Raw genomic sequence first — 15,485 nt, forward strand, 5'->3', positions numbered from 1 at the left:
GGATGAAGTTACTGAGTCTAACTGGCCCCAAGTGCTACCAGTGATTTCTGGATGTTGTCTTCAAAATTAATTAGGGATAGTCATTTATACAGTTGATTTCGGTGTATTTCTCTGGACAGTCCCCTCTCCTATCACTCTGTTCTTGCTATCTGAGCACCCTCAGCTTCCTGACCACATGGAGACTTTTCATTTGTTCCCTACCACAGTGCACAAAGTCTAAACATGTTTTGATATCTGATGCCCTATCTCAAGTTTTCAAGTGGTCCTCAAGTCATTTTTCTGGCTCTGTCACCATTCAGCTGAGTACCAGGAGTTACTCTCTGCCCTAAGCACTGTAAGGCAGCCGCATATGAAGCAAGCCTTCCTCCTGTTCTACTCTCTGCTGGGGAGTCCTGACCAGGCCACTACTTCTCAAGCACTGCTAGAGCAGTCTATTTTCCAGTAGACTGTTTGAGGAGACCCCAGGACATTCAGTCCCTGTTCCTCACTTCTCCCAACCATCATTTCAAGAATCAGCCTGCTCTCGCTTCCTGTTTTGTCTGTCTTTGCTTCTACAACCCAACTCAGAGAACACACTGAAGGCAGGCCTGCAGACAAAGGGCTTCTTTTACCCACTCAAATCTACAGAAGGGTAACATAGTTACACATACTTCTCACAAATTCACTCCTGGAGAAAAGCAATAAAGGGAGGCTCACCTTCTCACCCTTTTCCCCATGAATGAAGGGTCCTCTCCCCTAGAGAAGGTAAGCAGAAGGCACAGGGTTAGTGAGGGAGCGTCTCTGTGGTGTGGCATCACTCAAAGGTTCAAGCGATTACATATTACCTAACTACATACTATCTCATCAACTCTGCCTGCCACCTCTCAAAAAGATGGGCTGTTACTCATTGTGGATTCTCATTAGTGTCCTCTCATTTAATTTCCCAATAATTTAATATAGATAATTTAATAGATACTATTTGTTATTTTCATAACAGCCTTATTGGGATATAATCTGCATATCATATAATTAATCTGTTTAAAGCAACTGATTAAATGAATTAAATTACTTACAGAGTTATACAAGAATAATCACAATCAATTTCAGAACATTTTCACCATTTCCCAAAAGAGCCCAGCCCACTGGCAGCTGCACCAATTTCCCATTCCCAGCCCTAGATAAATACTAACCAGTTTTCCATTGTAAACAGTAATAATGTTCCCCTTAATGACTGCTGTCTCTCACTCAGCAAAGTATTCTAAGATTCACTCATGTTGTTATACCCTGTAGCACAACTTCCCTTGTTGCAGACTAATATGGGAATGTTCAGACCCAGGACACTTTGCTTACTCATCCTTCATATTACGGCCACCGCATTGTTCCCACTTTATCACTGAAAGAATGGCACTCTGAAAGTGTATGCTTATGTTTTTCTGTGAGCACACGCTTGTGTTTCTCTTGAGAGGAACTGAATAGCTGTATAACATGGTAACTCCATTTTTAAGATTTTGAGAACTACATGACTGGTCTCCCAGAGGCTGCAGGATTCCCCAGCAGCAATGTAGGAAGGCTCCCAGTGTGCTGCATGGTGGATTGCTTTGGCGTTCACTGGGAATTAAGAATGCAAGGTTGCAGCCACTGCTGTGGAACTGTCTATTTCTCCTTTGAATTTTACCAATTGTATGTTATGAATCTTCAGGCTCTGCTGTCAGTTGCTTATGTTTATTGTTACTTATCTTAAAGAAACTTTAAACAACTGACTTTTCTATCCAAAACTATCTCCTTTTATGAACTGCTCTGACCTAAAGTCCATTTTGTCTGATAATGGTATGATCATTCTAATGTTTTGATTTCTAATTAAAATATATATATATTTCCAACCCCCCCTCCTCCGTGTGTGTGTGTGTGTGTGTGTGTGTGTGTGTGTGTGTTTGTACTCTTAGAGTTAGAACTCAGGGCTTCGTGTCTCCTAGGCAAGCACTCTACTGCTGAGTCACACTCCCAGTTCCCTGTTTGCATTCTTGAATGTAAAGTGTATCTCCTCTAGACAGGATGGTAATCAGATATTTTACATCCTGCCTGAAAATCTGCTTTTTAGTTGGTCTATATTTTTATTAGTTGATCTATTTAATACACTTGCCAATAATGCTATTATTGACAAATGTAGATTTATATCCAGTATAAAGAATAAGCATGTAAGGCGTTCAGAGTGTAGGGGACACTACAAAAATGGCTGGTTTCAGGCATTGCAAGGGTACAACTTTGGAAGAACAGAATTCTGGGGATAGATATAATGAGAGGCAAGGCAAAAGAGTATTGTCATCATGGGCTTCATCCCATGGCTCAGATGCACTCAGTGGCTGCATCCAGCAGGCTGTCAGTCAACACTTGTGGATCAATATGACCAGGCTGGGATGCAAGTGGGAGCTGTGGGACTCCTACACCAGTCATGTGGCCCACTGATACAGAAAAGCAGTCTCTAACTTACAGTGTCTCCTTTCTCTCCCTTGGGTCCAGGAACACCCATTAGTCCAATAGGTCCTGCATCGCCCTAAAGAGTTAAAAGCAAAATGAACATTAGGTCAGATCCTCCCCAAAGCTCTCCTAGATTTCTGTCATCACAGGCTGCTCACAGCCAACCTTGCCCCAGTTCCCTAGAAGAACTGAAGATATCCTGAAGTTATCCTGGATGAGTGAATCATAAGGTCACCTGTTCTACCTTGGAAAAGAAAGAAGCACCAAAGTCAAGTTCCCTCACATTCCTTGAATTTATTCACAAATCATAGGCCCTGCCAGGCCTGAGCATTTGCATCCAGGGCCTTTCTGTGAATGCCACAGCAATCTTTTATCCTGGTGTCAACTGCTGCAGAAAAAGCATGTACTAATACCATGGCATATAGATTCAACACCAAGAAAGACAGAAAGCAGTAAGGAGAAGCAGAGAGGCCAAGGTGGGGCGGGAAGGGGGGATGCTATGGACAGAAGAGGATAGTATTTAGATATGATGAGCGAACTCTACACGTAGATGGAGAATGCAGAAGCAGGAGGGGCAAAGAGACATAGTCGTCTCCATGTCTCTGCCACCATACTCTAGCCCCAGACAAAGTATCAGTTGTGCAAAAGCACAGAAACCCCCTCTCCCCCATGCAGTGATCTCCCATCCATCAGTGTTCCAAGACCAAAACATAGAAGGTAGCCTGCTGGAGAATGAGGGAAGAGTAAGAGGCTGCTTGAAACCAAGGAACTTTGGCACAAGAAAATAATACAGTTTACGCAATTTTAATAACTCCTAAATCCCACATCTTAAATGCTTCTGGAACCGATCAACTTGCAAGGATTGATGCAGAGTGAACTGACTTTGGAGAGATGAGCCTGTTAGAGCACATGAGTTGTAGGACTGAGCCTGGGTAATCCTGCCCTCCTTTCTGTACATTTTCTATACATTTCCAGTTCTGGGAAGGTCAGCTTGAAACTCATGCCATTTGTTCTTAGTGTGGCATCATAACCAGCTCCAAGGCAACCACAAGGGAGGCAGGGCAGTGCTCTAACAGACCCCTGCCATGATTCAACAGAGGTTAAAGCAAAGAACACTATACCATGCAGGTACTGACCTTCTGACCAGGGAGTCCCACAGGGCCAGCAAAGCCCCTCTCACCCTGCAGGAAGAAAGACAAAGAAGAAACAGTAAAGGCCATAAGTTAATTCCTCCTATCTTTCATATAAGTTAATTACCACTCCATGGGCTTGAAAACTAGTCTTATGCTAAGTCAAAGGGTGAGCAGAAAATTGCTGACATCTGCTGAGAGTCCCGCCCTCCAAATGCAAACCTGCAGGGATAACTTTCACAATGCATTGGATTAAGACACTGAGGGTATCAGTCCAAACATACTGTCCCCAGACATTTCTGCTCCTTTCCTTGCCAACCTCATAACAGTGTGTGTGTGTGTGTGTGTGTGTGTGTGTGTGTGTGTGTGTGTGTGTGTGTGTGTGTGTGTAAGGTCACAGGCATATAAAGAAAAAGTAAATGAAAGCTTTGGGTACAAACCAAGAATTTAAATGTGTCCAGTGGAATAGAGGTATGACTTTCACAAGCATGAAGCACTTTCTAAAATTCAAAATGATGCCCAAACCTTTATTCATAAACACATATATGCACCTCACACACATAATGACATATATTCAGATTAGGGAGGGAGGCTAAGCAAAGGAAACAGCAAAAATGAGGATGGCCTAAGTAACAGCCAGAGTGAACCCAGTAACAGATTGTTAGCTGCAGGAAAACATTAATTACACCTAAGCCTGAGAATCTCCCTTCCCAGTGTGCACAAAAGGGAAGAAACAGACACTCCAAGGAACACAATGGGGTTCTGAACGTCACTGTGAGCCTGGCGCCATCCCGGCCTGCTAGACCAGGTGAGATGGGAGGCTCCCGCTTTCCCTCACTGTCAGAGTGGTCCTGCCAACTGACCTTGCCTGCTGCACTCAGCTCGGATGCTATAGGCTGGGAACTGAGGACAGACTATGGAACTTAGGGTGGACTACCTTTTCTCCAGCTGGGCATGAGCAGTTGATGGTCTTCAAGAACCCAATCTGTTCACTCCCAGGGGTGGGCAGCTGTGGAGGCGCGGGTGGAGGCTCCGTCACCACAGTCACCTGACACTGGAAGGAAAGGTCAATGAGTCAGAATCTGACTGTCCCTTGGTGAGGATCACCATCTCTGGAACTATGAAAGGACCTGGGCAAGGGAAAAATACCTAGAAGCTTCCGAGAACACATGAGTCAACAGGATACATCTGGCAACAGGTCTATGGGTCTTCTACGGCCTTACCATGGATAGGTTAGGCAACTAAGCTCTAGATACTGGCCAGCTCATCAACCTGGAGGAACCACTTAGCTACGTTGGCCTCAGCGTTCACCACGTAGGATGGAGACAAGGCTGTTTCCCTTATCAGCTTCTGAGTCAGAGTGAGAAAACCTAGGGAATCTTCCATTGTACAGTCTCACACCCACACATTCCCTATCTTTACCCTCTTCTTCCAACCCTCCCTATATTCTCTCAGCTTCTGTGGCCTCTTTCTTTCCTTCCTTCTCCTTCTCTCTCTCCATACCCTTACCTGGGTACCTCCATACCGCAGCCCCTGCATATTATAGGAGTGCAGAGACGAGCACAGTGTTGGAGCTCTTTGGACTGCCAGGCACTGAACAAGGAGCTCACCCATGAGCCCTGGGAAGAAGGTTCCATTCCAACCTCATATTTCAAGCATAACTTGGAACTAGGATTTGGTAGAGAAACAGGGAGGAGATGGTATCTGAGACATGGGTGATGAGGTCAGAGAAGAGCAGACCCTGGAGATAAAAGCCTAGTGGGTCCAACCCTCGGTTCTGAGGCCGTTAGCATCCTAACCGTGCCATCTTACTGCCTATCCCAAAGCAAGGTAGCTTCCTGTCTTCTGAGCACTGACTGCATCAGTCCACTGTGATCTCCTTATAACGCCCTCCAACCTCTGCCTTCCAGGCTTCCCCAAAGCTGGGTCGCATCACTTGGCTGGAAGATTTGAAGTCACCCTGACTGAGACCCTGTTTAACTTGGTTTCCCCCAGCTCACACTGCATAAATGGTTAGAAGTAAAACATGAACCCAGAATACACACACACACACACACACACACACACACACACACACACACACACTGAGGGCCCAGTGCCACCCTAGCCCAGATAGCTAATTCCCAAACCCTGAACACCTCACACCCCATACGCCATAAGTATCTCCAGCCTACTCAGAATGTCTGCTCACCGGGCCCAATGGGATGTCACAGCAAGTCTCCAGCTCTGCATGTCTTGAGTCACAGTAAATCACAATCCGCTGCAGGTCAAACTAGAAAGCAACATGAGGAAAGAAGAAAGAGCTGGAATCCCCATGGTTTCAGACTGCCAGCTTGCTCTTAGGATCCATCCGAGCCTGTGCTGCACTCCTGGGCTGTATGAGAGGCTCTGCATTGTCTGTGTACTCAATTGCTCTGCAGAGAAAGCTGCCCTTGCATGTTTTCACCATATGTGGATCATGGCCTTGCCCAGCCCCCAACCCCCCATTTCTCTGCACTACAGCCTATGGCCTGTGTACCTGGAAGAAAGCTGTAAAGTGACTACAGACCTGAAGTCTGGGCCTTAGACTCTTCTAGTCAGAGAGTGGCCTGCAGAACCATTGCCTTGAGCTCTAGCTGAGGATGTCACACAGTCAATAAAATTCAGCAAACTGCTACCCAGGCCCCCATCCACAGCTCACCATGTTACCATTCTTTTTCTTTTTTTTTTTTCTTTTCTTTTTTTCTCTTTTTTTTCTTTTCTTTTTTTCTCTTTTTTTTCTTTTCTTTTTTTTTCTTTTTTTCTTTTTCTTTTTTTCTTTTTCTTTTTCTTTTCTTTTTTTTTTTTTTGCCAGCTCTCCTTTCTGAACTGACCTGGGCCTCTCTGAGGAGTACATTCTCTTTCCTGTGCACTCTGCCCTTACAACTCCACTGCTCAGGAAGACCCTTCCCTCTCACTGTTGACAGACAGGCTGCTCTCAGCTTCCACCTTCCTCTTGCTGTCCCAGCTCAGGCTCACCGCTCCCACTCACTCTGTCCATCCTCCAGACAGTACCTGGCTTGCAACACCACTGTGCATTTCCTTCGTTCTCCAAAAACCCCTTTCCTCTGCAGCAATAAAATCTCTGGAACCTGTGGGATGAGACTCTGCTCTCTCTTTTCCCCAGCTCTAGAGCAGCCCCTGACACAAGAAAGATGTGACCCAGGCATATGATGAACAGCTGAAAGAACCTTTAGCAAGAAGAACTGGTAGGGGAGGGGCTCTGGCTGTGTGGGGCTAGGGGGTCTGTGTGACTTCAACCGTCTGCTTCTACCATGTGCTCACTAAGGCACACCCCCTCCTCATGACCCTCGACTCTCTTCAGCAGGACAAGAGCAGATCTACTCAAGTCTACTTCATTTCCTGTAGAGACAACAATTCAAACCGGAAGAGACTGACAGAATGCATATTTTTGATTTTGAGCAAGGCTGGTCTTCGGGAGATGACCTGCTTTCTACATTAGCTGTGAGCCACTGACCACAGCTTGGCCATCAGACAAGGCTATATAGACCTGAGGTTTGGGAGGGGCCTCCAAATACCACCATTACCTGTGATGCCTGTTACTCCAGGCACCTTAACTCTTCCTGCCCACTGTCTTCCCAAGCCCCAGAAGTCCCACACGTTCTATCCTGGGCCCCATTCCTGTCTGAGAGCCACACATAAACTGAGTCTACAGCAGCTGTGGGGTCAACTATCTCCAGGGTCAGCTCCCGGTTCCAAGCCTCCCTCCATAACCCACATGCATTTGCTAGCTTAGGTGTGGAAGCAGATAATAAACGGTTAAGAGCCTGAGCCAGGGCCCACCAGGCTGAGTCTAAACTTCAGCTTAACTCAACTATTATTAAGTCACCTCAAGTCTCTGATCCTTCATTTGCCCTTCAATGAGATGTTGTCACAGAGCTATAGAGGGGACGAAGGGGCTCAGAGGGCACAGTGCTTGTCCCACATCAAACCTAGACAGGTCGAGGCCTCTTCCCACCCTATCTAAGGCCCCAAACTATACAGCCACAAGTATCCTTGCCCATGCTATTGGAAGGATATAAAATAGATTGACTCTTCCTCTGAGCATTTAATATAAAACCACAGCTGGGGAGGACTGTCAGAGACCCAAGATTCCTTGGTGTTAGATACCAACAAAACTTTCTCACTAATAGAGGGAAAGGAGGGGAATGAGAGGTCTCCCCACTTAAGGAACCAGTTAAAGTTCCCACAGGGACACTTCCTGGCTGAGTATGATGACCAAATTCAAGAGTCATGGTAAGACCCAGACCTCAGAGCACATATGATGTACTGAGCTGAAAGAGACACTGACCACTGGTCCCCTTGTGAATTCACAAATTGGAACACGTCCTTCCGTCTCTGTGTCTGGCTTTGCCTCCTAAGTGACACAAAGTGATATCATAGCACCATGACGTTGCATGGAGTGAGGAGCTCAAAGTTTACTCTGACTATACAGGGGCTCACTGCCCAGAGGCCCCCAGCATCTTCACTGGATGCACAAACCAGAGTGGAGGGTCAACAAAGACTGTCCCACACTCTAGTTCTTTACTTAAAAAACTGGATCATGGTTATATGTCTAAGATTGGCCGCTGTCACAGCAGTGAAGAGAACAGCCTGATAATGTTCATGAGGCTGATCCCTGATGAGGAGGAAGACTGCCTGCATTTGCACTTCTGAGAGAACCTTTAAGGCAGCTAATCCAGATGTAGGACCAGTGGGAACTTACCAAAAGGCAGAGTCCATGTTAGAGTAAATCTCTGGGCTCCATAGCCCATGAAAACCTCTCCCAAGACTCGGGAGAGAGCCAGAGGCCTGAAAGAAACAGCCAGGAAAGGGAAAGAGAAGCCTAGAGCTTCTGGAAAGAGACAGAGAAAAGTCTCAGAGTCTCAGGGTTGTCCAGCAGACACCAGTCTCAGAACCTAGGTCCTACACCTAGGAACAAGCCTCTCTATTCCCTCCTGGGTCTGAGTAATGACCAACTCACCAGCAGCAGCTCACTAGCTCAGTAGCTGACTCTCCAAGAATCCCACTGTATTCCAACCCCACACCCACGTGCTGACCCTGCACACTAACCCAACTAAGATTTCTGTCTCTCCTATCTTTTCCCAGCTGAGCTCTGAGCTCTCAGGCTCCCTCCTTCACCTCCCCCTGTACCCCTCCCTATAACAAGCAGAGATTCCTCAGGTACAGCACTTGTCTACTTTAGCTTTTTTTGGCCAGGTACCACCCGTGGGCTAATTTCCTGGATATATACACTAAGCCTTGGTATTGTATCCTCCCTATCTCTTCCACCTGTTCTTCAAGCATCTACCCGCTGGCACTGATGCTCACAAATAGGTACCTTGTAGTCTTTATCCTGTATGTATAAATTAACCTCCTTTAGGAAGCTACCCATATACTTCTCTCTATTCCCCCCTCACAGCTACCATGCCTTGTTTAGTTTGGACATCCAGTCATAAGGTTCTATAATACATAATACCAGTGTCTACTGTGACATTTGCCTAAGTACACTGAATGATCTCAATGAGTCTTCCTTCCGTAGAAATCTAGGGTTTGTTAAATTCATACATCTTTTTTTTTTTTTCTATTCAGGCTCAACATAACTGGCTGCCTATAGTCTTATCAGACAGGCAAGCCTATACAGAAGTCAGAGAAGCAGCATCTATCATGATGGAGCTTGCACTGCCTCCAACATACAGTAAGCACCAAATGGGTCCCCTAATGCTGCTACTGACATGGCCTGGAAGGACCAGGTTGCTATGGAAAGGATACAGGATTTAAACCTGTAAGCCCTCTCCATGCTCTCCCATCCCACGATGGTGAGGCACCACCTGAATATGATTTGTGGTTCTGTGTATTTGTGTGTATCGGGTGTATGTGTATTTGGCTGAACTCATCCAAGTATGGTTGTCTCTTGGCACCCGAAGAACCCTCACCATACCCAAATCCAATGATGCTCGGGTTCTTTATTTTAAAGGACTGGTGTTTGCATATCAATCTTGTGCTTCCTTGTAGGCACCAATATCACCAATGTCCAGCAGAGAGCCTAGCAAACAGAAGAATCTCAACGTATATACAACAAATGGCTCAGTGAGTGAGTGAGTAAGTGAGTGAGTGCTTGCGTGAGTGAGTGAGTGAGTGAGTGAGTGAGTGAGTGAGTGAGTGAGTGAGTGGGAAATTTGAACTTCAGCATGCTGATTTCTGATTAAGAGTCCTCTCTCCTCAGAAAGTCCAGTTCATAAATAGATAATAAATCAGAACTACAGATGTGGGAGGACATTGAGTCACCTAGAGTCTGAAGCCCCCTTTGGTAGCCCTGGCACTAACTTCAAGAGCCTCTTGGGTACTCACATCAATGGGCACGCTGTCATAGAGACGTTTGCCAATCACAGTCTTGCCCTGGATGTCGATGTTCTCCCTCTCCTCAATGGGCAGCGTCTGAACCAGCGTACAGTCAATGTAGAGGGACACATTCTGGGCCTGGATGCTTAACGCCATCTTGTGCCAGTCACGGTCAAAGAGGTCATCAACTCGGGGGCCTCGGAAGACCACCCGGACAGCATCCTTCATGGCACCCACAGCGTTGTACTCAACTGCCTTGTTCTCACCATCCAGCCGGATAGAGACCTAAGGAGACAGACACAGAGAATCCTTGAACACCTACTATGTGCCCTGAACATCAAGGGACAAAGCATAGACAGAAGTGGGGAGGACAGAGTCAGTGCTGGAGATGCTGGCACATCCCATTATGACTCTCTCACCAAGATGCTCAATGCTGTCTGGTCTGAGGCTGGTCAGGTGCCTTTCTGGGTACCTTTTTATCCCTCAGCATGAGGATGTTAGTAGCCAATCTGCAAGCTACGTAGTAATTAGACTGACTGTGCTCAGCACTAAGCAGAGGTCATATATTCAGTGTATAAAGAGGCTACTGGGGCTTCTGTAAGACTTCTAGATGCCCAGTGAAGAGGGACTGAGGCATGGCACCAACCAGAAATCCTAACAAGCTTCTGGGTCCCTTAGGACCCTGAAATATAAATGTCAAGTGCCAGTCTGCAAGCAGATGGGCAACCTCTCCTGTCTCTCATCTAGAGGACTCAAACAAAGCTCTAATAGAATGAAGCCTCTTGATGGGTGTGGGCCTTGATTATCCCAGTCACTCCTGCCTGCACACTCAACCTTTTGCACAATGTTCTGGCACAGAGCAAGCACACAGGGTTGTCTAACTATTTGGCTTCTCCAGAATATAGTGTCACCTTCAAAGTTCATGTTCAAAGAATTGCACAAACACAAAAACAAGCAAACAAACAAACCCCACACAAAATTATCTCATACTATTTTAAGGACATTTACAATTTTCATAATGATCTGTGGCTGCACATAGGCTACCACTGCAAGGAAAGTCACTTCAGTTTGTTTTTGGGGGATGAGTAGTTATGTTTTCAGTCATGCTCTCACTTCTTCCTCCCCTGCAGGATGAACACAACCTGTGACAGGGGGGCCAGATATGAAGAACGCAGCAGTGAATGGGTTCAGACTTGGACAGTGCATGAACATGGGAATTAAATAAGGTTAGTCTTCACCTGCCCTCAGGGCCTCCTGCCTGCCTTTTTCTGTGGTTGCTAATTCAGGTCTGCATTAGCAAACCCTTGCTAGTTCCTCCTTCTCTCCCTCCACATCCCCACATCCCCACATCACCACCCACAAGTAAATCTTTGCACTTCATCTTTTTTTTTTTTTAGTTCAACGCATAAGATAGTGCCTGATCATCCCAAACCAGGAAGTCGTTTCAACACTTTATAACCTCAGACAGGTTATTCAACCTCTCCGCACTGTTTATTCATTTGTAAGATGGTATTGGTAGTGGCATTTACATCACAGACTTGCAGAGGGTTCAATAAGTAAGTATACATGTAAGTACTTTACAGAGTACTTATATGCCAGGCTGTGGTCTAAATCTTAATTGCAATAACTTAAGCAAGTAAGATCACAGAAACTGCAGTCTTCTAATGATCCTGGCTTGCTTCCTATTGCTCTCACAGCACAGCCCTGGTCTAGGTTCTACTTCTGGCTCAACCTCTCTTCTATACAACCAAGGGGTACCTCAGATTTTTAACTGGCTTACCTATACATACGTATTACAGTATGATAAATAGTTGAAAACAAGGGTCTCCTTTCTAGTCACCTGATACAGCACATATGGTGTAATTGTTCCATGATTGAACATGACCTCTATTTCTTCAGGGTAGTCTCACAGACCTCAGTCTAGGCCCTAATGATCTTTGGAGACTCCTGAAGCCTTGGCTTTCCCTCTGATGTTTCTGTCTCAGGCACAAAAGAAAGCAACACAGACCCAGGAAGAGTGTCCACCAACACTAGCTGGGTATCCTCCTGGAGTTCACTTCATCTCTCAGATGCATCATCAAGTTGCAGTAGCAAGCTATATCTAAACTCTGTTCAATCCAGAAGGAGGGGGCAGCAGTCGTGGCAGACAGGGAGCACAAAGCTCTGCAAATGCCATGAAAGAAAAGACCCAGACTGTGGAGGTGGAGTGGGCTCACCCGACAAGAATGTCATGGCAGGTGCCCAGTCCCATGTTGCCAGACCAGAGAAAGTGGAAAAGCAAATCTCTGTTTAACAGGCATTGGCGGCAGACAGGAACACAGAGCCGACAGAAGCCTGTCAGTGCTTTCAGTCTCCCACACACAGGAAACTGTATCCCTCCACAGTCAGCACTGAAAATGAGTTTGTATCTCTGTGTGACCGCAGATGCTATGGGTGAGTTATTCAGCAGGATTGTCAGACTCAGACAGGCTTACAACAAAGGCACAGAGTTGGGTCTTAACTGCTTGGGTTCAAGTCTCAACTTCAGTTCTTATTACTGTGCAAACTCAGGTCAACTCCTGAGCCTCTCTGTGGCTATTTCTTTCCCTGAAATGGGAATAGTAAAACCAGCCTATCTGTATTACAATGAAGAGAATGGGGTGTATTAAGAATTATGAACCATCTCAACTTTACTAAAAGCAGGTTTGTGTTGTGTTGATGAACAGTGAAGAACAATGTCAAGGTTTTCTCTGACCATAGAAGTCCAGTCTATTCTATATTCTATTCTATTCTATCCTATCCTATCCTATTCTATTCTATTCTATTCGTTCTATTTTTCTATTTTATTTTTCTCTTCTATCTTGTTTTACTCCACTCTATTTTGTTAGAAGAGAATAAAATTAGAAGCTGACTGCCCCGGGCATTGCCCACTTCTCACAATGTTCTTAGTGTCTCAGTTGCATTGTCTCATTTACTTATTATAAGAAGAGAAGTGGAGAGGAAGATAGGCAGAATGGGAGAGAAGAGCTTAGAAGGAAGTCATCCAAGAGACAGGGAATAAGTGGTAGATGGTGCCGGCTGTCTCAGACAACTGTCAATGGTTGTTGAAGGCCAATTACTTGAAAAACTTTTCAGTTCGTTTCAACCCCATATATAAACCAAGAGAGTTTGTCACAGCTAAAGGTGAGAAAGTCTACCCATGCATATTTCCAGTGAGAGGACAGTGTTCAGGGATCAGGCCTTTGAGCCCTAAGAACAAGCAGATTTAGGTTTGCTCAAGAGTGGAGGGTGGTGCTGCTTTCCTCTCAAGCTGATGTATTGTGTTGATGATGTTGGCTTTGAGATTTGTTTCTCCTCACTGGACTTGGTGCTGATGAGGAACTGTGGAACTGCAAGTCAGTACTCTACAGTGGGTACAAATGAGGGTTTGGAACTTCAAACATGAGTGAACTAAAGACAATCTTCTTTTATACAGGAGATCTACTCATGACAAATTCTACTATATATTAGACTGTGCTGGATGCTTTGCGAGCATGCTTTTATTAACACCTGCTTCTTTCGCCAGCTACTCTTGGGAAGTACTCTCATTTCCCACTTTCAAGTTGAGGAAGCTAAGACTCACAGGCAGTCCCCATGATCCACACAAAGAAAGGAGAAGACACAATATTTGGTCCAGGTCCACCTGACACTGAGCAAGTTTCTTCCAATACTTTATGAGGTCCCCAGTAGAGAAGGTGCCATAGGCAGCAAAGCATTTGTTTATTTCTTTGGTTAGACAGAAAGTCTCAGAGAATGGTAACTGGATGTCAAACCTTAGAAGGTCTAGCCAGGGAAGAAAAAAGGAGCTGGACCTATGGGTTCCTTAGGGCTCCATGTACTAGACCCCACTTCTGTCTAGCCTCAGAACTGAGCCTCTTGCAGGAAACACAATGGTCAAGATTGTTTCCTGGGAGAAGGACACAGCACTTGCCCTGAAGCCAGGCAATACTGCCTTTACCTGTGGGATGCCATACTGGTCAATGACTTGCCAGATGTACCAGTCTTCTTTCCGTGATGTTTTCCGGAATCGGAACGTTGTGACAAAGGCATACTCATCAGGTAGACCTTGGGGGAACACATCTCTGAGAAAAAAGAGAGACAGACAGTACCAGCATTAGTGTAAAGAATAGGGAGCTGGCATCGGAAGCTTTCATGTCTTCTCAGCCACTAAGTCCTGGCAGTGTGACCCCTAAGGATGCCCGCAACACTCTCCCACAAGCTGTACTGATGCCTCTTAATAAGGCAGTGTCTTAGTGAGGCCTTCTATTGACCAGCATTGTGGCATCTTCACTGCCTTTGCCCCCATCCTCAGTGCTTATCTCCAGGTTCCCCACCTTTCCAATGACTAATGGTCAATAAGTGCTAAATGACCCTCCTCCAGGAATGGATGCAGTAGAGACTTCCAGACTTCACCTCTCCTGTACTGTTCTTGTGTTTCTTATATCTGGGGTCCAATACCAAGTTGTTATGGCCTCAGTGTATGTCTTCACAAAATCCATGTGCTAGAATCCTAATGCCTAGATGGTGAAGGGTCAATAAGTAAGTAATAAGAATGGAGCCCTTTGTTAAGAAAGGCTGCTCCATGTTGTTTAGCATTTCTGCCAGGTGGTATTACTGTGAGAAGGCACCATCAATACAGACCTGGCCTTAGACATCCAGTCTCCAGCTCTTTCAGAAACATCAGCCACTTAGGAACCATGCATACTATGCAGCATAGTCGACAAAACACAGGACATCCTCTTCTCTCTACTAGTCCCTAGGTTCAACCATTAGTATAGGAAAGCTCTCTCCTAGAGGTGACTTCTGCTCCAGTGAGTCCTGAAACTGCCCATCCTCTTCCAAATTCAGTTACTATGAAGATCCCAGAGCCAATCACACTGTGCCTGTCCATAGCATCCTTAGACCACCTGTCCTTCCAGCTCCACCAATGTCATAAACAGAGATGCCTGAGCTTCCTCCTGGCCCTCAGTTCAGCTCTTCATAAACAAATTTCTCCCCTTCTTTCTCTACTTCTCTTTATTTTCCAATGGAGTTCTGTAAAACCTAACTTACACACTTGTTCACCCAGTCATTTCTCACTAACATCTCAATTCAGAGTACCTGTTCTCTGCCCACCCCCAGCGGTCTCCCCAGGTTCCATGTGGGGATCCTAGTGAGAACATCTGAGAAATCCCTGTCCCTTAGCTCCTACCACAAAGCCACCACTATAACAGGCATCCTACAGGTGCTAAGGAATAAAAACCCTGAAAGCTGTCAAATGCTGTTTTCGTGCAAAACCTCTTCTTTTCCCAGACCATGCTAATTTTTCCAGAGGACACTGAGATACTAGTTTCTCATGGCAATGGAAAAGACCAAGAAACATCCCTCCTCTCCCTCTGGGTGACAGTGACATCCCTTCTACCAAAGTTGTGATACCACCAAATTTTTCAGACTTGCTCTGGTGGATACCTGTGTTCTCTCTAGGATTTCCATACTATCAAAACAAAGTTTAACCCATTTTTACATTTCTTCAATAAATTACAC

The 15,485-nt window shown here is 45.6% G+C and overlaps 1 protein-coding gene across 5 annotated transcripts in view; it reads right to left on the bottom strand.

The window, feature by feature from the left end:
* Nucleotides 1-15,485, bottom strand: part of Col22a1 (collagen type XXII alpha 1 chain) — a 235,361-nt gene that overhangs the window by 164,258 nt on the left and 55,618 nt on the right. For all 5 annotated transcript variants that reach the window (XM_076911446.1, XM_034516770.2, XM_076911443.1 and 2 more), the window contains 7 exons: nt 13,921-14,044; nt 9,954-10,229; nt 5,776-5,856; nt 4,522-4,638; nt 3,591-3,635; nt 2,468-2,530; nt 697-735 (listed from right to left, as the gene is read on the bottom strand). In XM_076911446.1, the coding sequence (XP_076767561.1) occupies nt 697-735; nt 2,468-2,530; nt 3,591-3,635; nt 4,522-4,638; nt 5,776-5,856; nt 9,954-10,229; nt 13,921-14,044 (745 nt within the window). The remainder of the gene's footprint in view (nt 1-696; nt 736-2,467; nt 2,531-3,590; nt 3,636-4,521; nt 4,639-5,775; nt 5,857-9,953; nt 10,230-13,920; nt 14,045-15,485) is intronic.

Source organism: Arvicanthis niloticus, chromosome 13 (genome assembly GCF_011762505.2).
Source record: "Arvicanthis niloticus isolate mArvNil1 chromosome 13, mArvNil1.pat.X, whole genome shotgun sequence".
NCBI classification, from domain to species: domain Eukaryota; kingdom Metazoa; phylum Chordata; class Mammalia; order Rodentia; family Muridae; genus Arvicanthis; species Arvicanthis niloticus.